Source organism: Coloeus monedula (assembly GCF_965178545.1).
Source record: "Coloeus monedula genome assembly, chromosome: 25".
Taxonomy (NCBI): Eukaryota; Metazoa; Chordata; class Aves; order Passeriformes; family Corvidae; genus Coloeus; species Coloeus monedula.
This window is the reverse complement of record NC_138805.1, coordinates 1,767,117-1,791,120: the sequence shown is the minus strand read 5'-3', so window position 1 is coordinate 1,791,120 and position 24,004 is coordinate 1,767,117. Positions and strand designations below refer to the sequence as shown.

The 24,004-nt window shown below is 49.0% G+C and overlaps 2 protein-coding genes across 7 annotated transcripts in view; one reads left to right on the top strand and one right to left on the bottom strand.

Annotated features, from left to right (window-relative positions):
• The window catches only part of PKNOX2 (PBX/knotted 1 homeobox 2), an 85,759-nt gene extending 76,423 nt beyond the window's left edge, over positions 1-9,336 (bottom strand). For 3 of the 6 annotated variants that reach the window (XR_014227088.1, XM_082297068.1, XM_082297070.1), the window contains exon 1: positions 9,264-9,336. The gene's annotated coding sequence lies outside the window, so the exon portion shown is untranslated. The remainder of the gene's footprint in view (positions 1-9,263) is intronic. The other 3 variants (XM_082297069.1, XM_082297072.1, XM_082297073.1) reach the window with 3 other exon arrangements.
• Positions 9,337-20,734: 11,398 nt separating this feature from the next.
• TMEM218 (transmembrane protein 218) lies at positions 20,735-23,520 on the top strand. Its single transcript, XM_082296929.1, has 3 exons — positions 20,735-20,841; positions 21,230-21,332; positions 23,036-23,520. Exons 1-3 carry the CDS (start codon positions 20,738-20,740, stop codon positions 23,168-23,170), a joined length of 342 nt encoding a protein of 113 aa, XP_082153055.1. The 5' UTR covers positions 20,735-20,737; the 3' UTR covers positions 23,171-23,520.
• Positions 23,521-24,004: the final 484 nt, after the last annotated feature.

The following is a 24,004-nucleotide window of genomic DNA, read 5'->3' as shown; positions in this document are numbered from 1 at the left end:
ACCAAAAAAAAAACCAGCACAGGGACAAGGAATTTTCCAGGAAACGGAGCATCCACCAAGCTCATGCACTTGAACACTGGCAGGAGGCGCACCAGGAGCGTGTGCACGTATATCCAAGGGGTGCTTCTCCCTGGAAATCACTACTGGGATGTTCAGTTTGCATCAGAGAAGTTATTTTCCTCTAGGAGTACATGAACAGGTTGATCACCAGCTGCACTTTGCTCACAGGGGACAAGATTCTCCTTCCTCAAAACTGGGATGGGGAGGACAATGTGTGTCCAGCACTCACACTGCTCTCCTGCATAGTAATTCCCTCTTATCAATCAATTGATTGATAATTTTCTATCATAAATCAACCAATATTTTTATTACAAATCAATAATTTTCTGTTATAATGTCATCAATCCATTACCTTCTATTCTAAATCCATCAATCAATAATTTTCTAGTGTATATCAATCCATAATTTTTTACTGTTCATCAACCCACTATTTTCTACAATGAATCAATCAATAATTTCCCATTATTAATCAATCAACCCACGATCTTCTACCCCAAACCAGTCAATAAATTTTTATTACAAGCAAATCAACTCATGACTTCCTATCATAAATTGATCCATCGATAATTTTCTATTAGAACCCAATCAACCTTTGGCTTTCTAGTATCAATCAATCAATCAATAGGGTTTTATTCTGAGTCAATTTGAATTAAATTGAAATTAATTAGATCTCCGTTCAGTTGCCGCTGGGCTGAAGGCCCCCATGCACCCCCCCAGGCAGGTATTTATAGCCACCGTGTCTCATCCCCACTGCCCTCAGCCCCGGCCATTAATTAAATTAGCACAAAGAGGGGCTTGTTGAGCGCTCCAGCCTCCCGAAGTCGAGCCGGCGAACAGGAAACAAAGGGTGGAATTCTGCCTGCTTGGCTCAAGGGTGCTGTGTGCCCCGGCCGGGTGCTGGAGCAGGGCATGGGGTGCCCTCGGATGGGGGAGCAGCCCCCCAGGGCAGCACTGGGATGTGGGATGGATGGGCCGAGCCAGAGCTGGGCTGGAGCAGTTGGGTGATGGGAATCTTGCGAAGGGAATTATGCAAATCCCACTTTGTAGCGGGTCTCACCCCATCGCTTCCCAGATTTACACTCAGCGCACCCAAACCGGAGGCCGGAATGCCAATGCGGCCACTTCCCAATCCCTGAGCCCTTCCCATCTTATCACAGCAGTGTGAGAGCAGTGCTGCACTGAGCCCCTCTCCAAGCACAATTAATTCTGGGTGAAAACGCTCCCAGTAATTCCTGCAGGGATAACAGCACTGGGAATTTCTCTGCCTTTTCCCCTGTTGAGCCAAATCCCTATAGAAATGGTTGCAGGGAAAATAACACAACACCCCCCCCCCCATCTCTACCTTGAGATAACCCTGGCCACTTGCCAGGTACTCAGCTATTAAAGATGCTACTAAATAGCTTTATTTGGTGGTTTTAGCATAAATATTCTCAGCAGGACCTTCAGCTCCACTGTTTGGGGTGTTAAATTTAAAAGGGAAGGAACAGGGAAAAAAACCTTCTGGAGGTTGTTTAGGCAAGGAGGAATGATTTAGCACGGTACAGGGTGGGATTAAGATGGCAAAGGTCACGTTGGAAAGAAGGAAAAGCTCCCCAACAACAAGAGATGGCTCCTGGTATGAGGAGAAAACACTGAAATGCTCAAAAAGAGTGAAAAGCAACTTGATAAAAAGTGATGGTTAAGACAGTGGGACTGCAGGGGGGGGGGGTCAGGTTTTCATGGGGGAAAATAGCAGGAATGGGGAATATGCCCATGGTGGTTACTGGACTGGGAGAGTCACAGCCAGGAGCTGGAGGAGCATCACTGGAAATGGACAAGTGTTGGTAAAAATGCATCAGAATCACTAGAATTGCACGAGTAGCCCCTAATCTGGATAAGCACCCACAAAATTGTACCAGCATTGCTAAAATTGGATGAGCAACGTCAAAACTGGATAAGCATCCCTAGAACTGAATCACTACCCCTAAAGCTGGACCGGCATCACTAAAATCACACCAGCATCCCTAAAACTGCACTGGCATCCCTAAAATGAGACCAGCATCCCTAAAATGAGACCAGCATCCCTAAAATGAGACCAGCATCACTACAGGTAGATGAGTATCCTTAAAACTGCAGCAGCATCCCTAAAATTGCAGCAGCACCCCTGAAGTTGCACCACCAACCCTAGAACTGAAGGAGCATCACTAAAACTGCATCTATGAAAATTGTACTGGCATTCCTGAAACTGGCACCAGCATCCCTGAAGTTGGATGAGCATCACTAAAATCACACCAGCATCACCCTACAGGAAAATAACCCATCGATACCATTTAGTATTAAATTCATATTGTTATCTTTAATTATTTACTATTTACTTTTTCTTGGTTATTGAGCATGTATCGCTATTTATTTTTTTATTGTTCCTTTTCTATGATAGTTAAGTTTGTTCTTTACCACCCCACTGACAAAGTGCCCCACTTCATTATTTTTGTTTTAGAGCAATTAACTAATTGCCAGAGTTATGAGATCTTGGATCTGGCACCAAGATATAAAGAGACCAATTTCTGCACGTAAATGCATTAAAAGACCTTTGCAGGCATTTTATAGAAATGGGATTTTCTTGGGGTTGAGCTAGGAAATAATAAGAATTTATTTCTTCTTTTTTTAAACTCCTCCAGCAAAGTTCATCTCCTCAGAACCCAGATTTTGGGGGGTTTTTTTGAATAATTCTATCTAAATTGGGTGAGCAAGGTCAGGGAGGGGATGCAAGATGCAAGAGGTGGGATGGAGGGCATGGAATGCAGGATGGTCTGGAGGGGAGACCTCCACCCACCATCTCTGAGCCAATTATTTATAATTATTTATTATGAGCTGATGAAGGGGATGATAAAATACAAGACCCGGAGAGGGCTCAGCTCATCATCCTCACTCACTGGGAGCCTTCCCTTTGGAAAGAGGCAGCAGGAAGAGAGTGGAAATAGGGTAAAAACAGTAAACAGGGAAAAAAGGAGAAAAATCAAGCAGGCAAAAGACTTTTCTTTCTGGGATAGCATCAAAATCTCCATCCAGGCTCCCAGCTGTCCTCGGCATCAGCACCGGCAACAGGCAGGGGCATTCGGATGGAGAAATTAGCAGCTTGGAACAATAAATTCCCTTTTAAATTTATTGCTCAGGAGCATTAAAAATGTCTAAAGTGGTTTACATCCACCATCACCGTGGGAATTCGCCCAGGGATCCAGGAGCTGGTAATTGCTATTCTCAAACTTGCCTTGGAAGCTTCAAGTAGTGTTTAAAAAAAACATTTTAAGGGCTTTATAAAGCCATAAAGTGCCCTCGACGTACCTGGGAGTGATGGAGCTGGGAGAGGCTGGTGCTGCCTCCACCAAATAATCCTGGGCATAACACATTGCTGATCTGGTAATGGCAAAGGAAACTGCTACAATTCGATATTGTTCTTTTTTTTTCAATTATTTGGCCAAGTTTTGCCTCATTGCTGGGCTGGGGGCAGAGCGTGTGGCATCGGGGGGAACCCCAGAGAGCCTGGGCTGGGGCAGGTTGGGTTTGCTGCTTGGATAGGGCTGGGCTGCCAAAAACGATGGGAAAAAAGGGGGAAAAGGAGAGGAAAAACAAAAAATAATAAAGGAAAAAATAAAAGTAAAAAAAAAAAAGAAGAAAAAGGGAAAAGGAAAGAGGAAAAGCCAAAAAGAAAATAAAAGAGGGCAGAAAAGAGAAAATGAGAAAAAATAGGAGTGAGAAAGAAAGAAAGACAGGGGGGAAAGGGAAAAAACATTCCTCTTTTTTTAGGGGGGGAGAAGGAAAAATAAAAAGGAAAACAAGGAAAAAAGGGGGAAAGGGGAAAAGAAAAAATATTTAAAGGAGGAGAAGAAAAAAAGGAAAATCAAGGGCAAAATAAAACAGAAAAAGGAAAAGATTTTAAAAAGGTAAAAAAGGAAAAAATAAAATAAAATAGGAAGCAAAAAAGGAAATAAGGAAAAAAAGGGAAAAGAAAGGGGAGGAAAAAAAAGATGGGGAAAAAGAAGACAAAGGAAAATATAAAAAAAAATAAAGGAGAAAAGGTAGAAAAGGGGGGGAAAAGGGGAAAAAGGTGGGGGGGAGGAAGGGGGAAAGGAGGAAAATTAGGGAAAAAGGGGGGAAAAGTGAAAACAAAATCAGCTTTTCCTGACTTGGAAAAAATTCCAAGGGGTTCAAGCTCTAACCCAAGACTGAAGAAGCTCCCAGCTCCTGTGGGGACTGAGGTTGTTCCTGCTCCCTTCTGGGCATGACAGGATTTTCCCACTCGAAACCCCACTCCCAAACACGTCTCCAAAAAAATACTAAATGGGGGAAGAAATAAAATAGAAGCTTCCCATAATTGGTCCAAAATCGGGATTATTTTTAATTGGCTTTCTGAGATTTCTGGCTGGGATCCAGGCAGCCAGCCCAGCCAGGGAAGGGAAAGCCTGGCCAAAAACTGTGGGCTCACTTATAACATTTCTCATAGTTTTTGTAACACCTTGTTAAAGCCAAAAGCTCCGGATTGAACATTAGTGGAGAATGTTTTTCCCCTCAACACAAGTTGGGTTTCACTTTCTGCTCGTCCTGCACCAAAATAATCTGGTTTTTGGGGAGCATCAGCAGTGCTGCATCCCTAAACCTGAGGGGTCATGGCCTTTTGGTGAGGCTACCTGGATATTTGGGATTTTCCTGCCTGGATTATACTTTGTATGGGAAGGATGGGACAGGTGGCACAGGATGCTGGAAGGTGGGGGAAGCATGACCTGGAATATGAAAGTCAAAGTATAAAAAAACAAATAGTGACAAAGCAGAAAAAAAGAAAGAAAAAAATTTTTTTTTTAGATTTTAAAATAAGCATAAAAATAAAACTAAACCAGATAATCAAAAATTAAAAGAAACTAAACCATAAAATAAAATAAGAAATAACATGAAATTTAAATTAAATTAAAATAAAATAAAAATAAGTAATAAGTAAATAACAATTTCTTTTAATTGTAGACATGGTGCTTTGGGTTTAGGGGGTTGATTGCACAGCTGGACCCAATGGTCTTGAAGGTCTTCTGCAACCCAACTATTGAACCAATTAACCAGAGCTGGGAGTACCCAGGGTTTGTGTTCCTGTTTGGAAGAGGAAAAGCCAAAAAAATAGGATCTAATCAAGCAGTTGGGAAGCGCTGAGGCCAAATTCCCGTCTTATTTATACAGCTGCAAACCACAGCTGGGCAAAGGCAACCTCATCCCACTGGGATCACAGCTCCATCCCGCCAGGATCGTGGCTCCATCCCATCCCGCCAGGGTTGGTTTTCCATTTTCCCATGGGGATTACCTGGAGCACCACCTCGGTCCTTCCAAGGCTGGAGGCAGGGATAAACCTGAGTTTAAATTTAATTGAGGATTAATTCCCATCCTTCCGGATTATTATTTGGAGCCAGCATCTTAATGATCTGACTAATGATGCTGGGAATTAATTTATTTTTGGGCTAATTAGAGGGCATTTGTTAACACCCTCTTTGGTGGTGGCGAAAATTATTTGGGAATCAAGTTATTCGACAGTGCACGGGATATTAAATGCAACTGGGAATTGTCTGGATCCAGTAAATTATCCCGCTAACACCCCAAAAAAAGCAGCTTTCCACATGCTGGAGTGAAACAAGGACGAGGAATAACTGGGGACAGGATGCTGAGAGGCATCAGCAGTACCCATGACCTAAAATAAAGATGACACTGATGCTCAATCTGGCTTTCCCACCCAGACTGCAGATGCCAAATCTCCCTTAATTGATCCCTAATTGTGGCAAAAGTTTCCTCCCGACTTTAGGAAGCGTGGCATGCTGCTCCTTGCATCCCTCCCATCGACTCTCAGCCACCCCATCCCATCGCTCTGACTCATTTCGCTGATTACTCCAAGCCAGAGCAGCTCCCAGGAAAATCAATTCTGCCAAATTGGGGTGTCCCAGCATCCCAGGTTAATTTTCTCCGTGTCTTCAGGAAACATCCCAAGAATCCATGGCACAAACCCAACCAGGATGCGGATGGTACCCGGAGGTGCAGTCTGGCCCCCGCATCCCTGCGGATGAGGATGGATGGGTGAAGGATGCTCTTCCCAGCAGGACCAAGCCAATATTTAAGTTTTGTTGGAGGGCAAAAAAAACCCCCCATTATCGCTCAGAGACTTATAGATGCTGTCCATCAACTTGGAAAAAAGACAAGAAGTAACTCAGAAGTTCACTGGAAAAGCCAAAATCACCCGAAATCCAAAGCTGCCCCATGAGGGTCTTGTTTTATCCTCGAGCTGGAAAAACAGTTATTCCTGGTGTGCCAGTGGGGTAAAACACTCTTCTCCCAGTACAACTTCATGCATTTAATCCAAAAGAGGAGATTTCCTTTAAAAAAAAACCACCTTAGGAAAAAAGAGGAGATTTCCTTAAAAAAAAAAAAGGTGACTTCCTTTAAAAAAAACCACTATTTCCTAAAAAAAAGAAATGTTTCCCTTAAAATGGAGTAACTTTTAAAAAAAGGCAATTTCCTCAAAGAAAGGGAGATTTCCATAAAAAATGAGATATCCTGTATTTCCCCCTCCCAAAAACGATGGAGGGAAAATGGAATATGTTCCTGCAAGCTCAGTGGGGAAGCTCAGCACCACTTTTCTCCCCGTTTTTTCCCTCACCCCATGATATTAGGGAGCATTTAATGTTATATATAAATATATATCTAATGTTATACAGATCTCAGGTTAAAATGAAGGGGCTTATGGAACCCCCCAGTGCCAGCTTTGGGGGGCAAGGGCTGCAAAGTGCCTTGAAAAGCCCAATTTTGGGATGCTAAGGAACACGGCATCTCCTTCTCTTCCTGACACTGCCAGCTCCCCTATTAACCTCTCCAGTAATTAGCCTCAAGCAATTAACTTTTGCTCCTAACGAAGGAATCTCAGTGCAGGGAGTTAAATAAAATAGGAGGGAGGAGGGGAAAAAAAATAAGGGGGAATCCTGATCCCATCATCTGTCTGCTCCATATGGCTTAAACCCAAAACAACGTGCTATTTTTTCACCTAAATCACCCAAAATCCAACTGATTCACCCAAACCCCTCCCCCTGTCCACGTGAGGCTGGAAACTGCCCCTGAAACATCGGACCCCAAAGGTTTTGGGGTGGTTTTTTTTCAGGGAGCACCCACTTTTCTACACCGGGATGATCCCAGCCACGTCAAGTCAGCACTTTTGGAGGCATGATGTCCAAAAGTTTCACCAAAGCCAGGTCCACTGAGCCACACGCTGCTTTTCCCCACTCTAACCCCAAAACTTTTGAGGATTTGAAGGCAAAATAAGTTGAAAAAAGCCAAATTAAGCCATTTCCTCTTCTATTTTCTGTTTCTCCCCGGCAGACAGCTGTCCTGCATCCCAGCCAAAAATAATCCATCCCCCCCCTTTCCTCAATCTAATCTCCCCGGCTGGGAGTTTGAAAATATCCTGCCGGGTTTAGGGTTTCCCGTTACCCGGTGGGCGGCGAGATAGTGGGAAAAAAGATCCTTGGGAGCGAGAAAAACCGGGAAGAGCCCAAACAAAGAGCCGGAGCCCAAGCTGAGCTTCGACACCTGGTGAGGACTGGGATGAAGTGGAGGGACACCCCAAACCCTCGGCAAAACTTCCCGAGTTGCACAATGCCACCGGCGGAGCCACCCTCCTACGGACGGAAATGCAATAAAAAATTCAAGGATAAATTTAAAATAATAATAATAATTATTATTATTATTATTACTATTAAGAAGCCCTCCCTGCATTGCTGCAGAGCCACTAAAAGCGATTTCTGGAGTATTCATCCAACCCTGTGGGATAAGGGGGGGGAGAGAGGGGCTGCCAGGGCGTCCCGTGGAGTGTTCCAGGGGAAAGGGGGTGCTCTGGGGGAAACGAGGTGCGCCAGGAGAAGGCGGCACACGGGGGATAGAGGGGTGCACGGAGGGGTTTGTCCCAGGAGAGGCGGCGGGATGCAGCACGCCTGCGAGGGCCACGCTCCGGCACTGGCATGCAGCCCGCATGAGGCCCTGCGAGGTGGCACGGTGCCCCCCCACCCCCAGTGGGTGCCCTGGGGGTCCTGGGAGGGCACCCCGAGCTAACTGGGTGCTTTGCAAAGCTGGGAGGCTGCAAATAAAGCGCCTTCTCCCCCACCCCCCCACCAGCACCCGCTGCAGCCCCCCACCCCGGCTGCACGGGGGGCAACTTCCCAGCTCCCAAATGCCAGGAGCTGGGGGGCTACAGCCCTTCCCGGGGGCTGGGACCAGCTGGGGGCGGGGGGCTGCCACCCCCCCCTCCGGGGCAACCGTGGCCAGCTGCGGGGGGCTGCCATCCCTGCGAGGGGGCTGCAGGCAGCCAGGGGGGATCGCAACTGGTAAGGGGGGGCTGCAGCCCCCAGGGAGGGCACTAGGAGCGGCTGGAGGGGCTGGAGCAGTCCCGCGGTGGGAGCACGCCAAGTGCTCGGGGGTCTGCAGCCGGTCCGAGGTCACTGCAGCGAGCGCGGGGGGCTGCAGCCCCCGGGGGGGCACGGGGAGCGCTGGGGCAGGGGCGATCTGAAACCGGCTGGGGGGGTCCGCAGCCGGCCGGAGGTCGCAACCCCCCTAAAAGCCCTGCAACCGGGCAGCGGGGGCTGCAACCGGCGGGGGGAGACTGCGACCAACTGTGGGGTACGACCCCCCCCCCCCCCCAAAAAACACCGCGACCCTCCCGGGGGGTTCTGCAACCGGGCACAGCGGGGGCTGCAACTTGTTCGGGGGGCCGCAACCTTTGGGGGGTCCGTGAGCGGCTGGCGGGGTGCGCAACCCGCAGATCACTGCACGCCTCCCCCCGGGATCGTTGCAAGCGGTCGGGGGATGGGGAGGAGGGGGTGCACCCCGCCCGAATCGCTGCATCCCCCCAAAATTATCGCGCCCGGCCGAGGGGGTCACGGCGGAGAACCGCAGTGGCACAGCCGGCCGGAGGTCAGCCCGGAGGGGGAACCGGACACCGGGGACGGACACCCGCGCTGCCCCGGCCCCGCACCGCCGGGGAGACGGCGGGAACGGCAAGTTACTTCCCACACCGGAGGGGATGGGGGGTGGGGGGGGGGGGGGGTGTCCCCGCCGTCGCCGCACGTGCCCCGCCGCCCGCGCCGCTTTGTCCGCCGGGCTCCGCGGCTCCGCCCGCCCCCGCGCGGCGGCCCCGCCGTGAGTGACAGCCCTACCTGCCCGCCAATCTTCATCACACCGACACCGGCCTGACAGCGCGGCCGCCGCTCGCCGCCCGCCCGCCCGCCCGGCCCCGCCGCGCCGCCGCCGACAGGCCCCGCCCACCGCCCGCGGGGCCCCGCCCCCGACGCCAAACCCCGCCCCCGCGGGCCCGCCCCGCCGCCAGGCCACGCCTCCGGCCACGCCCCCTCGCCGCTCCCCGGCAGCGCCCCCTGCTGGCCGGCGCCCGCTCCCCCGTCCTGCCCCCGCCCCCCCCCGCCCCCTCCCCAAAACGCGGCCGTCCCCCCGCCTGCCTCCGGACCCCCCCGGTGCCCCCCGGACATCGCCGCCTTTGCCCCTGCTCCCCTCAGCCGGGGTGCACCTGCACCACCTGCACCCCCGCAACCAGATTCCCCCCACCACATCTGCCTCCCCAGCAGCATCTGTCCCCCACCTTGTTTCCCCAATATACCGCCGCGCATCCATATTAACCCCCAACACGTATTTCTCCTCCAGCAGCATCTGCTCCCTCCGTATTTCCACCGCCTCCCCTCCCCCCCGGATGCTTTTGCCATCCCAGACAGATTCAGAGCCAGCCTCGGTGGCCCCGGACTCCCCCAGCTCCAACCCCCGCAGTGCCCCCTCCATCAAGACCCCCAGGGGGGGTTACCAAACCCGCCCACCCCCCAGCACAACCGTGAAATTTAGGGCACCCAGTGAAATCCCACCCAAAACTCCTCCTGTGGTATTATCCCCCAGGCAAAACACTCGTATCTATTAATTATTGTTAATTTGGGGGAAAGTGGCTTCTGACCGAGCTCCCCCTACCCAAATTTTGGTCCGCATGAGATATCAACTGCCCTTCTCTTTCGCAAAGAAGATGAGGTTTTCCTGGAATCACTTTCATTGGGAGCACTGGGTCCTATAGCCAAATTTTCCCACATTTTATTGCAAAAGCCACAGGGATGGATTTTTTCTGGATCAGTCTGGCCACAGGTTTTTTCTCCCAATTTTCCAACCCTTTCCCTGATGAAAAATGCTATCAAGAACGGATTTAACGAGAAACGCTGGATTTCTGCCCATTTCCTAAGGATCTTGGGTGGGGGGCGGAGTCACTCAAAACAGCCCCAGAATTCCTTTGGAATAGGTTAAGGTTAATTGGTTAGGGAATAGGTTAAAATTGGCTCCAAAGAGTTACAGAGGGATGTATGAGCCAGCAGCACTAAATGGTGTGTAAGGGATAGCCATGGGGTCAGGGATGCAATGGGAAAGGTGGTAAAACAAATTAAATTTAAGGCCAGGAACCCGAAACACTTTTAATTTTCCCTCTTCAGTTTTCCAGAACAAATGGCCACTTGCAAATCAGCATTCCTAAATCCCTCCTTCCAGTTTATCCCGAAAGTAAGTCCCTCCAGAAAATGTTTGTTCCACTGTTTGTACTTCCTATTGGGAGCAGGCTCTAACATACACTGATGTCTTTTGGGCTGGTGGCTCCCGCTTGGAATCCATCAATAAAATAGCAGAGAGATGCAGTGGGTGGTTGGGATGAATCCCACCCACCGCCCTCCAAAAGAAAAAAAATCACTGCATTGCATCACTGGGAAAACCAGCGGGAACTCAGAGCATCCCCCCAGTCCTTTGGAGATGTTGGAATGATTTATAGGAATTTCTTGCCTTGTAAATCAGCTGACGGGACATTTTTCCCCTCCCTTATTACTATTCCACAGAAGCGAGCAAAGATGAGGAGCCATAAAGCTGTCGCCGGTTGTTTCAACCAGCAGGGGATGCCAGACAGAAAATATTTCGGGTTTTGCAGAAACTGGAGAATTGGAAAGGAAGAGAGAAGGGGAGGCAGATGGAAAACCCATCATCGTGATATCAAAGGACCACTGGATCATCCACACTTGGCATCTCATCTTTCTCACATCTCATCTTGGAAAACAGGGATGTAAAAGAGCAGGCACGTGTGGGGCGTATTTTAAGCTACATCATTGCCAAAAATACTCAAGTGCTCAAAATTTTAGGGTTCTCGCGGTGCAGGGATATTTCTTCTGGAGCCAGCAGCAACAAGCTCCTCACATTCACTCCTCGAGCATCCCAAGTTCATTCCTCAAGAATCTCACATTTGATCCTTGAATATCCCACATTCACTCCTTGAGCATCCCTCATTTACCTTCCCCAATTTGTTACCAATCGCCGAAGCAATTCCTCCACTGGTTTTGGAGCCTCACTTTTAAATGCCAAGGGAAATGTCCAGGCCCAGATTTTTCCTTCACAAAGGCAAAAGCTGCTTCTTCCCTGGAGAGTTTTTCCAGAGGTTAATTATCATCCCTGGTTAAAAAAATACATTTCCCAGTTGGATTGGCCACTTCATCAACCAGCCATGGGACCTTGTTGGAATTTGCTTGGTGATAAATTAAAACTCTCCCGCACTCAATCTCACAGTTCTTTTCCCCAGAATAAAGCATCTTTCTGCTGTGACAGGTCATTACTGAGTGATTTTTTTGGTCAGGTCTCATCCCTCCAGATCTCCAGGAGCGGGGGTGCTTGGCTGCACCCCTACTGAGAAGAGTTCGGTACCAACTCACTTCTTCCCACCCCGGAATACCCTACGGTGACTGCAGCTGGAAGGGATGTCCAAACCCCAAAACCAGGAAACCCTCCTCCATACACCTTTTTCCATCCCTATCCCAATCCAGATTGCTGGAAAACCTCCCTGAAATTAAACCCCCTCCACTTAAAATTCCCCCAGATTCTGGGGGTCATGCCATTTCCATGCCCCAGACTGGAGCTTGCGCACCTCAGGGAGATTTTTTTGCCCGTGTGAAGTCAGTGTTGTAAATATATAGTTGCCACAAACTCACTGGCACTTATTCCAGAGGACGTGGATGGGGCCTTTCCAAAAGAGACGAGTACTCAGAGCAGGCTTGATAAAATATTAAACATTTGGCAAGAGCAGCGACATACATACCCAGCAATATTTACATTTTTACATAACAGGCTTCAGGAGAAAACAAATTACATAAAATATAGAGGTTTAGTCTCCATCATTTGACTGATCCTCCATAAATAATTCAATTCTCTTTCCAAGATTGTATTATTGCTCGTGTCGGATTTCTCTGAGAAAACTGTGACGGGATTCTCGGCAAGATGCATAAGAGCAAAACCAAGCAAATTATTCGATGATAGATATTGAAAACAAGACCGGGTTTTGGGACACGGCCTTGCAGCTGAGCCCAGCTTAAGCACTGCAGCAGGTTGGAGGGGTACAATGTCCCTCCCAAATTGCTTACAGGGAGGGTGTCCAACCCCCTCAGGAGTTAAAAGATGCTAAAAAGGAATCCCTAAGGACAATTTAGGACTTGTTTCAGGTAGGGTGTTTCTCCAAAGTGTCCCAGCTCAGGCAGTGGTACCCTCCAGCCCCTCTGGCTCGGGCGCTACACTTGGATCTGGTGATGATGCATAACTCAAATCATTCATTAAAATTTTTGTTGGGTTTTTAGGAGATATTTAAGGACATTAATATTTTCCTACACCTTTCCAAACCCTCTCCAGTAATGAGATTCAAGAAGTGAGAAGCCTTAGAAGCAACATAGGGACCATCCAATTGTCTGTCCAAACCCCACAATGCTTGTATCAAACGTGGGATGAAATTAAAGGATTCCCCTAATTTTAACTATCTAGCTCATGGAAGATTTCTATATCTTGATTTCCCTCCATCTTTGGTACTTCACATACAGGACAACTCCTCTTTTTACCTGTGCACATGATTTTCCTGGGAATAATAAGAGAGCCAACCCCAAAAGATTTGCAACACCAAGACAACAACGTCATTTTTGAAGCCACCGTGCATTTTAAACAATCTCAGACACACATACCAGCATGTAATTTCACAAGAACTAATAGATAAATACATGGGAGAATATAATTAAGGGGTTTATCAATAATCCACAGGGACAAGGAGGATATATTAAGAATAAGTGATCAATGCCAGGATGGCTCTATACTCCCAGAGGTTTTCCTATGCAAGATTAAATAAGATTCAGTTTATTTCTTGTGAGACACTGATGGATTGATAATAAAGAAAGCTAAAGCCAAAACAAAGGATTTTTCCCAGTTGATGCCTCCACCATGGAGCTGGGATTGAGTGGGAAAGCATCTAAAAAATGGGATTTCTCCCCTCCCCACACAGGCTGAGTGGGGGTTAATGCTGGCTTGTTGAGCCAGAAAGCATTTTGGGGTCCTTCCAGAGGGCAAATGATGGATAAATGGCAGGTTATATATATTTTGATTAGAAAATCCCTGCTGCCAACTTACTCCTCTTAAATGTTTAATTTCAAGGCATAATAAGTCTGCGGCTGGTTTTTGCTGCTCCTTCAGGCTCTCCTGTGCAAAGTTACTGAAAGCATCTGACTGACTGATCCTTTCCCAAGCATTTCCAGGGATAAATAAATAAAAAAAAAAAAGAAGGTTCTGGATGTTTAAAGTGACTTACCTCCAGCACCTGGACAAGCTTTGGAGTCTGTTTTCCAGAGGCAATATCAGCTGATTAAAGCAGAGATGGGCTGGAGGGATACCCATGGGGGGAAACAAAAATTATAAATAATTGTTAAACTACACCTTGTACAAATACTGTAAAAACAAAACCAGGGCTGGTTAATGGGCTGAGCCCCCCTCCAATTTATGTTTCCCTTGGATATCTGCAGTAGTTGGATACCAGACAGCCGACAAACGCGACATGGAGATGTTGAATCCTGCCCTTTTAACATTTTGATTCCACCTGAGATGTTTCTTCACCTTGGCTGGGCTTTGGCACTCACTGCCCATCCTCTTTCCGGTTCAGCCCACGATGGGAGTTCAACCTTCACCCTCACCAAGCTATGCCAGCGCCAGCCGCCGGCACCAGCCTGGCTTCCGAGGAGCTGGTGGAGAGAGAAGCGGAGAGATGGTCACAACTCTTTAAAGATGCAAATTGAGAAGCAGCCATCATAACAAGAGAGCTCTGCTAATTCTCTTACGAGTATGCAGATTTCAACGCTGACTTTTCCTAGGCTTATTTGTTTTATTTAGCAATAAATTTAATACCAGCTCCCTGAAGCAAAGAGACAGATGGACTATAAACTTTGAATTTTGAGTAGTTTTACTTCCTTAGGTTTGTGTCATCTTTGATGTCTTCTGAAATTACATCTTGGAAAGTTCTCAGGGATTGAATTCTGCTTTTTTACAGCCCTCAAAGCCATTTGATTAGCCACCTTTTAATTTTTTTTCTTGTACAGGTTACCTGAAGGATCTTAAATACCATCTCAGTGATTCATATCCTTGGCTGCCAGAGTTGTCTCAGGGAGTTGCCAGTGGAGCTGAGAAAACCAAAGCACTCCATAATTATCTTCTCCGCAGGCAAAGGAAAACAAAATGCGTTTTATCCATCCTTTGGGATGGAAAGCTCCTGAGATCTGAGACTAAAACCCCTGGGCTGAAATGAAGTGGTGCCCTAGCAGAACACAGGGTGTGGGGTTTTGGAATGACCACAAAGTCATAATGCAGCAGGAAGGATTCATCTCCTTTTTTCTCTTTTTTGCCATCCTCCAGCAATTTAAAAATTAGTTTGGAAATGAGGAGAAACACCTGAGAGGTTGCTGCAGCCCAGGGAAGCCCCTGAGAGGAGGGTGGTCTCCAAGCTTCGGTTGCCCACAGGTGGTGGGATGAAGCCATGAGTTGATTGAACACCGTGATGGTCAGAGACGCAGGAACATCCTTTTTACGGACAACCCTGAGGTGTGTGAAAATCCAGAATTTAATTTGGAGATATAAAAAACACATCCCATGGGCTCAGGATTCGGGGAGAGGTGAGCTTAAGGGTAACACGGCAACTTTTGGAGTGAACTCCCAGGAGCCACACGATGCTTCGATCTAGGCCCAGCCGGGTCCCATCATGACTAATTTCCCTACCGTCACACACAAATAGGGAAGGAAATTAAATTTTTTTTAACAAACAGCAACAAAAAAACCCGCATCGTTTCCAAGCTGCCGCCTGGGAAACAGCGGGGAAAAAAATCGATATATGTCAAATAAAAAAGGGCGAGAACAAAGGTGTTGCAAGGAGCCAGGAATAAAACCTGAATGGAAACTGCAAACAGGCTTGATTGCCAAAAAAAACCCCACCTGCCTGAAAGTCCTGGGGATCTCAGCAGTAAATTTGGGCCGTTTCAGCAGTTGTTGGTTGCTTCCAGACACCCAACATCCCACTGTGGGCAGATGCTGCCATCGCTCAGCCCTTCCCAGTTTTGAGACATTATTGACTGCTCAACTGCGATGGAATTACGGCGGATGAACGTGTTATGGGCACATTAAAGTCTAATGAGTGGCCGGTGATTAATGCCATTACGAAGAACTAATGGTGATGAGCCACTTAAAATGAAGCGTTGTGGGTTCCATTCTCAATGGCTCCTTGGTTCCTCACCTGGAAGCTCTTGGGGTGGAAGGAAGAAGAGGTTGACACAGGTAAAGGCACAAGGTTTCCAAAGTGATGATGCAAGGAGGACCCAAATAGATACTCTTTAAAGATAAGATTGGTGGGAAATAGCACTTTTGGGGGAAATGTATGGGAAATTGAAGTTTCTTGGAAAAACATTTGACTCTGGGCTTTAGAGCCTTTGAGAATGGCATTATAAAAGCGAATTTTAATTTTTACCATCTCCCCAGACCCTGTTCTTGTCTCTCTTTTTCCCCTCAGTCTTCTTAAACTCATTTTCCATGGATTCTTTTCCTCCTTCCTTTAGCTTTCCCTCTTCTCCATCCCTTGCAGCACTCATGGAGGTCTCTACAGCCACATTTAAGCTTCTCAGGTAGTTGCTCTCCTCCTTCCTCTCCTTGGTTGGAACAGATTTTGCCACGATATCAACCCGTGTTGACTCCATGGGGATATGTCATCCCATGTGGGCATGATGATATTACAACATCCCCAGGAGACAACTACAGGAACTTTCTTTTTGTAGGCTTTTTAGGGAAATCGCTGCAGTTCCTTGAGCTTCAGAGAACCAAGTCTCAAAAACCTTATTTGCACCAATCTATAGATTAACTAGACTGAACTGAAGTTGCACTTAATATAACAAGTCACCAAAACCAAAAAATTACCAACTTCCTCCCACTTGGGAGTGATAGGAACCATAAGAGGAACCCTAAAGTGTGATGACAGAGACACCCTGTCTTCCTCCATCCGCCTTCTCCAAGTGCTTCTTGGCTGAGGTCAGTCTTGTCCCACAGTATTTCTCTCCTCTTACCAACCAGGGCCTTTGGTAGCTTTTAGAGGCATTTCCACTTGCTGGGATGGGATTTTTTCTTTTTCATTTGAAAAGTGACTTCATATTCCATTTTATTATTTTTTGAATGTTGCAGGATTTATTCTGTTTGAAGTCTTACATCCTCATTTCCTGTCAGGATGATTAAAATTGATTTCCGCCATCAGCTAGAAAAAGATAATCTGAAGTGGGTTCCTGTGAGAGAGAGCTCTATCCCCACTGGAGACATTACTCCTCTCCTATTATTTTAACTTTCTTTTTTGGGGGATGTCTCTTCAGAAAAGGACAACTCAGTGCTTCTCAGCCATGTGTCCTCCCAGTAAGTTGGGAAGAATTATTTAACCTCATTTTTCCCATCACAGAAAGTGGACTGAGGGATTTAAATAGCTCTTGTTTACCACTGACACCCTCCTGGCAGTATTTTTAGAGAAGTAATTGGATCCTCTTGACGCCTTCGCTTTGCTTTCTCAAGCTCTACGTCCTCTGACCCCACACCTGCACCTGTCCCAGTTTGTATCTGGGCAAGCTGAAATGGGATGGGTTTTTCCCCAGCATTAAGCTGGGTGGACTTGGAGACTTTGCAGAAGGAGGAGGAAGGGATTTGGGCTGGAAAACCACTGGCAAGCTGTAAAACATCTGGCTGACAAAGAAAACATGGAAAAAATGGGTCCAGAGAGCAAGCGGCGCTCAGGGATACAGTGGTTTCAACCTTTACCCATCTCTTAAATCAACTAAACCTGGAATATTCTAAATTAAAAAATCAATTAAAAGAAATTAAATAATTTTTTTTCTAAACCAATTCAGTACATTTTTATAATTGATTAAATACATTTTAAAATTAACAAAATCAACTAAACGCTGGATATCCTGAATAATCTCCAAAATATGCCAAAAATATGCCTAAAATATAAATAACATCTTTGTGTGCTGAAGGATCTTGGGGCCTCATGGCCATGCTGGTTTGCAGCAAACCCCCATAAGCAAATTTATGCAAATGAGGGGGACAGGTGGCTCCTATCACACCAAGGATGAAAATGATACGTTTCTACTGATGCTCTTTTCCCCAACCACCATCTCCAGACTCCCAACCCACGAGGAATCCCCCCAAAAAAGGGGTCCCCAGACAGGTTCCCACCATCCAACAGATCCCCATCACAAGGCTTAAACACCCTTACAAGAGAGTAATTTAACGCCATTCCCAGCTTAAGCTCCATATCTGCCGGGCGTGAAATTAGTTCCAGCAAGCTGCAAATTTGCCACTAATAAAAATATTTAGCAATTCGCTAGTCTTTAAATCAGGAGCAGAATATTTTCTTTCTTGCATCAACGCCTGTTTCTTTTTAATTCTAATATTGGAGCATCGGGGAGCTCCAGCCGTAAAACTGGAAGTCTCACGACTGCGCAAACAGTTTTAAATCAGTTCCCTCGGCGCTTCCAACTCCACTACCAAGAGTTTGATCATTTATTTTCATTTGATGCTAGACCGTGTTGGCTATTTTGGCCACCAGGATGAGCTGGGCAGGGTGGATTTGCACGTTTTAACCCAAAAGAGGCCACCTTCACCCAAACCCGCCCTGTTTCTGGGGGCTGCTCCTTGAGCAGCGTCTTACAAAAGCGCTTTGATCCATATGATCCTATCTCAAAGGAAGGTGACCTCTCTGTCCTCCTGCGCCAAGCATTTAATTAGCCTCAGCACTAATTGCATCTCTCTGCCAAGCCCCTTTCACCCAATGCCAGCCTCAGGATCTTTGTCGTGCTTTTGCCAAGAAATGCCACAATTCCCTGATCTCTTCCTTGGGAAAAACTCTCCGCAGTGATGAAGCATCCTTCAAATCATTCCTTTTCCTTGGCAGGATAGCAGCTCCCATCCACTGGGGAACACTGAGTTACTTGTGTCCAAATAAATCCTTTGCAGTGGCTTTTCTGGGCCATGAGCATCCAACAGCATCTGTATGACTCTGCTTCTCCTTATTTAAAGCAGGTTATTGCTTGAGAGCCTTTCCAGGAAAGGCTTTATGATACCAATATTATGGTTATCAAACACATTGGAGTTGGAATTAATCATTACCACATAATTTGCCATCACTTTGATGTGTCCTGTCCCCACCACAAGGGTTTGGATGCAAATGACACATGGTGCAAACCAAAAGTCTTGGAGAAACCTGAATCTGTGACACCAGCAAATGTCCCTACAACAACAGTTATCCTGGAAAAAAACCACCACAAATGTGAAGCTTCTCCCAGAGTCATGCAAACAACACAAAAATCCTCAATATTTGCTGGTCTCCCACATTTTTAGTCCACCTTTTATACCCAGCATTGCCTTTCTGCCACTTTCCATTACTTCTTTTTTCCAGGTGCAACACAACTCTGACACAAGCAATGAATGGGACCAAATCCCAGCAGGTAAAAGCTGGAAGGAAAAAGTTATTTTAGGCCAGCAATAAATGATTCTTTGGCAATAAAATCAGATCTTTGCATTCAACTGATGGGCTGACGGAGCACTCCGTAAGGCAAATCCGCAGCAAGGCATTTCTGACGCTGGGAGGAGGCTGAGATGCAGAAGAGGGATGCGTTTAGGATGATGAGCTTTGTTGCAGATGGGTTGAAGAAATCTCTAGTGAAGGTTGTGCTTGGAAATGTCACACCAGTGAGGTTGGTTTTCCCAGGTATCTTCTTCCAGTTTCTCAACTGTGGGTTTCCCATTTGGTAAAAATGAAATTTGGGGTTTTAGAAACTACCAGGTTCCAAAAATACAAAGAAATGGGAAAATAGAGAAAAGCAAAGGGAGATTCCCAAACAACAGGAGCAAATTTTTAATTTCTGCCAGCAGGAGCAGGAAGCACAGGGAATAACAGAAGACAAGGACTGGGAAAAGAATGGCAGAGATGGACATCAACAAGGCAGGGACTGCAGAGGGGAAAAAACCCTGCCTGGTGGGATTAACAACACGAAGCAGAGCAGGAAGGAGTTTGCTATCAAACATACGCTTTTAATATGTTGGCAGCCGGTTGCCACTCGATGCCAAGCAAAGGCAGGTGTCGGAGACAGTTTGTGTTCTGCTTGCTGAAGCATTTGGTGTCATGCTGGAGACTCTGATTTCATCACAGGGAAAGGCAGGTTGATGCTGCGCAGAATAATTAACCGCTGGTTTATTCCTCCCCTTGAAAGAAGTGACAGAAAACACCACTCAGGTGACATTTTATGCAGCCAAAGTATTGCAGACTTCAAGCAGTTGAGAGGGAAAAGATCAGTGTTTCAGTTTTTTCAGGTTTACAGGTAGTTGAGCCCGGAGTGCCTGGGGCTGGAACAAGATCGTCTTTCCAACCTTTCCAACCCAAACCATTATATAATTCTGGGACTCTGTGATAAAGTCGCCCATCAAACGACACCAGCCTGGGTCTGATGGGCAAGATGTGATGGTGAAGAGACAGGATTTATAAACAGGCTGAAATATTTATTTGGAACGGAAATTCCTCTTGTCTTGATTATTAGAAGATGCTTATAGCATTGACAAAGCTCTATAGCTTGTCTTGGCTGCCCCAGACCCCCAGCATGGCTGTTCCAAAACCCTGCTGTAGTCCCCGGGTCAGCGTTACTGTATGAACGAAATCTGCCTGATTTTGGCCCTAAATATATTTGAGGGCGTGGACAACTCAGTTTTAGGGTTTTGGGGTGAAAGCGTGTTCAGCGGGGTGGGCAGAAGCTGGCTGGTAATGAAGCACCGATCCGTGTGCACCGGGAGCAGGGAGGGGAGGGAAATTCCCGTTCCACCGGGAGCAGCTGCGAGCTCTGGGACGGGGGCCATAGCCGCGGGACGGGGAGCGGCTGAAGCGGGATCCTGGGGATTCCATGACGCCAGGAGGGCCGGGGTTCAATAGGGACCGGTTCAGTAGGGCCGGGTTTCAGTCGGGCTGGGGCTGAGATCGGGACCGGGACCGGGACGGGCATCGGGACGGGGCACTCGGGCCCCCGGGCGCGCCCCCGCCTCCGGCGGCGCGCGAAAGCCCCGCCCACCCCTCGCCCCTCAGCCAATAGGAAGCCCCGAGCGAGAGCCAGGCGGGGCAGGGAAAGCGGCGGCCACGCCCCCAGCCCCCGCCTCTCAGCCAATAGACAGTGCGGGGCGCGCCGGGGGCAGCGCTGATTGGCCGGGGCGGCGCGGTTGCTAGGCAGAAGCGGCGGCGCGGCGCGGCATGGCGGGCGCGCTGGGCGTGGGGCCGGGGGTGCTGGCGCTGCTGCTGCTCTGGGCCGTGGCGCTGCTGCTCGTGCTGGCGCTGGCCCGCGCCGGCCGCGCCCGGTGAGCGCGGGGACAGGGCGGGATCGGGCCCGGTGAGCGCGGGGACAGGGCGGGATCGGGCCCGGTGAGCGCGGGGACAGGACGGGATCCGGCCCGGTGAGCGCGGGGACAGGGCGGGATCGGGCCCGGTGAGCGCGGGGACAGGGCGGGATCGGGCCCAGTGAGCGCGGGGACAGGGCGGGATCGGGCCCAGTGAGCGCGGGGACAGGGAGGGATCGGGCCCGGTGATCGCAGGGACAGGACGGGATCGGGCCCGGTGAGCGCGGGGACAGGGCGGGATCGGGCCCGGTGATCGCAGGGACAGGGCGGGATCGGGCTCGGTGATCGCAGGGACGGGCCGGGCCCGCCGCTGCTGAGCTCGCCCCGCCGCTCTCCGCTGTCGCCGCAGGGCCGCCGCGGTGCCGGTGCTGCTCGGAGCCGCCGCGCTCACGGCCGCGCTGCTGCTCTTCCCCCGGGAGGGCGAGAGTCCGGCCCCGGCCGGCGCTGAGGAGGTGAGCCTGGGCATGAGCGGCCGGGCGGTCCCGGGGCGGGAGGAGCCGTGCCCGGGTGTCCCCCGAGGCCCCGGGGATGGGCCTGGATTGGCTCCCAGGGTGCCCTGAGGACTCAGGGGTTGCCCCTGGAGACCAACGCATGGCCCCAGCTGCTGCCCTGAGGCCCTGGGGATGGACCTTTACCTTGGGAATGGCCCCAGATGGGTCATTGATCCAGGGATGGGCCCCAGTGGCCATCGAGAAGCCCTCCTGGGAATGGTTCTTTAGCCCAGGGATAGGCCGCAAGGATGCCTTGAGGCCCCGGGAATGGACTTCCACCTCAGAGGTAGCCCCGGCACCATCCCCGATGCCCGGGAGATTGCCCCGTGCTGGCTTTTTGCTCTCCTGCCGCTGTTCTCGGGCACCTCTCCCGCTGGAAGAGGCCGTGTTGCTCGTGGAGCTGGTAACTATTAATTTCTCTGACTAAATTGCTGATTTACACACTGTTCATCAGACCCATGAGGTTCGGCTGCCCTCCTCCCAGCCCCGGGGGCTCTGTGCAGGGATTGCACTCCCAGCTCCAGCAGCCTCTGCTCCCTCTCTGCCATTCCCTTTCCTTATAGTTTTCCTTCCAATTCTGCAGCCTTTCACTTCTCCCCCAGCTCTGTTTTCTGGTTAAAGTCGAATAACAGCTCTTTAGCTCTCTTGTAGGTTATTGCCATGCTCGAGCATGAAGCCACCTGCATTGTCAGGCACAGGGATCTCCCCCAGTTTTTGGATCAGGTTGTCTGAGCTGCCACCTTGAGCCCTCCCAGAGCTCTTTGGGCTTTGAATACACAAAGTTTGGTGGCCTTTCAGGTGCCATTTCCTCTGTTCTATTATTAATGCATGTTAATTATTGCTCTTCTGGTTCTTGTTCTGTGTAAATCCTTACTAAAAGATACTTACAGTGTTCTTTTCTTCTCTCTGTGTCACATCTGACCCACTTGTGTGAAGGTTAGGAGTGAGATGAAGGGCAGCCCAGCGCATGTTTGTTGCCTGGGAGGCAAATGGAATTGGAAAGCTTATTTTTTTACAGATCTTCAATTGGACTGGACCTGCCCTGCCTATCAATAATACATGACCTGGGCTTTCTGCACCAAAACTCTGCTAATTGGCTAATTAAAAAGTGAAACGTGCAGAAGGAGCCGGCGCTTCGCTCACCAGAGACTCTCTGCAGCAGCACCAGGGCTGAGCTAATGCGATGGATAAAGCCGAGCCGGGGCTGAGCGGAGCTCTGGGGGTCTTGGGAGCAGAGAGGGGGATTTCATAAGCAGCCTCCTCGCTGTGGGCTGCTCTTTGTGTCTTGCCTAGCTACCACAGCTTTTTGTTTTGGCTTTGGTTTTTTTTCTTTTCTCACTATCTCCCTTCTAAAAGGCAATCAGGGCTGGAGGTTTGTGGCTGGGGAGAACGGCTTCAGGCCTTGACTCCTGTCTCTTCCCTCTGCTCAGTGCAGTGCTGCTCCATATTAACATTCCCAGTAGCTTTTTGCAGGGATTCTTGTGCTCATTTGTCGCACACCGTGCATCCCACAGAGAGTGCTCGTGCTGGGGATGGAAAGCAAGGAGGGAAACCTGGGGGAGCCCAGAGGTTCTCTTTTCCAGGACGTGGTGTGCTCCCTCCAGGCTCCTGGAGCAGATGGGGGCTGTGATGTGCCGGGATCTTTGTGTTTCTCTTCCCTGCAGATTGTGGACACCTTCTTCATTGGCCGCTTCATCCTCCTGGCTGTGATGAGCCTGGTCTTCCTTGGGTGCCTGTTCCTGCTCCTGATTTACCACCTCATGGAACCTGTGTATGCCAAGCCGCTCCACAGCAGCTAGAGACAGCAATCTCTGCACAGAGGAAATCCTGATTTCATGGGAATAAACCAGAGACCACAAGACTGTTCTGGAGGTGACCACGATGGTTTTTCTGAGCTCAGAAAGAGCCAGCAAAGCAAGTGAAGTCTTTGCTTCATCTACAGAAGCAAAGTTTGGTCTGAGCACGAGCCCGTTCTTCCCCAGGGGGTTCAAACCTCTGCACCTGCAAAGGTGTGTGAACCTCTGAATCCTGCTCTCGTTTACAGGAGAGCTGAGATGCAGGCACTTGGTGCTGCTCCTGATCCAGTGCATTGAACTGAACCCACGTGGTTTGTTACTGTTACCCACAAGAGACTGTTCCTTCCTGCTCCTTTTTCACTGTGGTTTAATAAAACTCTTGGAGAAATCCCTGACTCAGGCTTTATTTATTCTACAGGGATGTCACATTTGGCCATGCTGTGGGGACAGTGCCCATGAGAACTGCCTTTTTCTGGGGCAGACGTGGGGGTTTGAGGAAAAAAAAGCCAAACAAACATCAGTGTGTGGCTGTGGATTGTTTGGGATGGCCCCTTGGACTCGGGGGCTTTGGAGTGGGGAGTGAGTAATGTGCAAAATGATACCAGAACAGCAAATGGAAAGCTGCCCTCCCAAGAGTGAGGGAAAAGCTGTGTCTCACCCCCGTGTGCCGAGTCCTGCCAGCCATGGAAAAACCCCTTGCTGATACCTGAGTGTTCCCTGCCTGGGAAGGACCCCGAGGTGTCACCCTGGGCGCTGCCAAAGGCTCACAGTTGCTGCTACCCTAAAACTTCAAACCATTGCTCGATTCTAGCACAGATCCTGCTGCAGCTGCTGGTC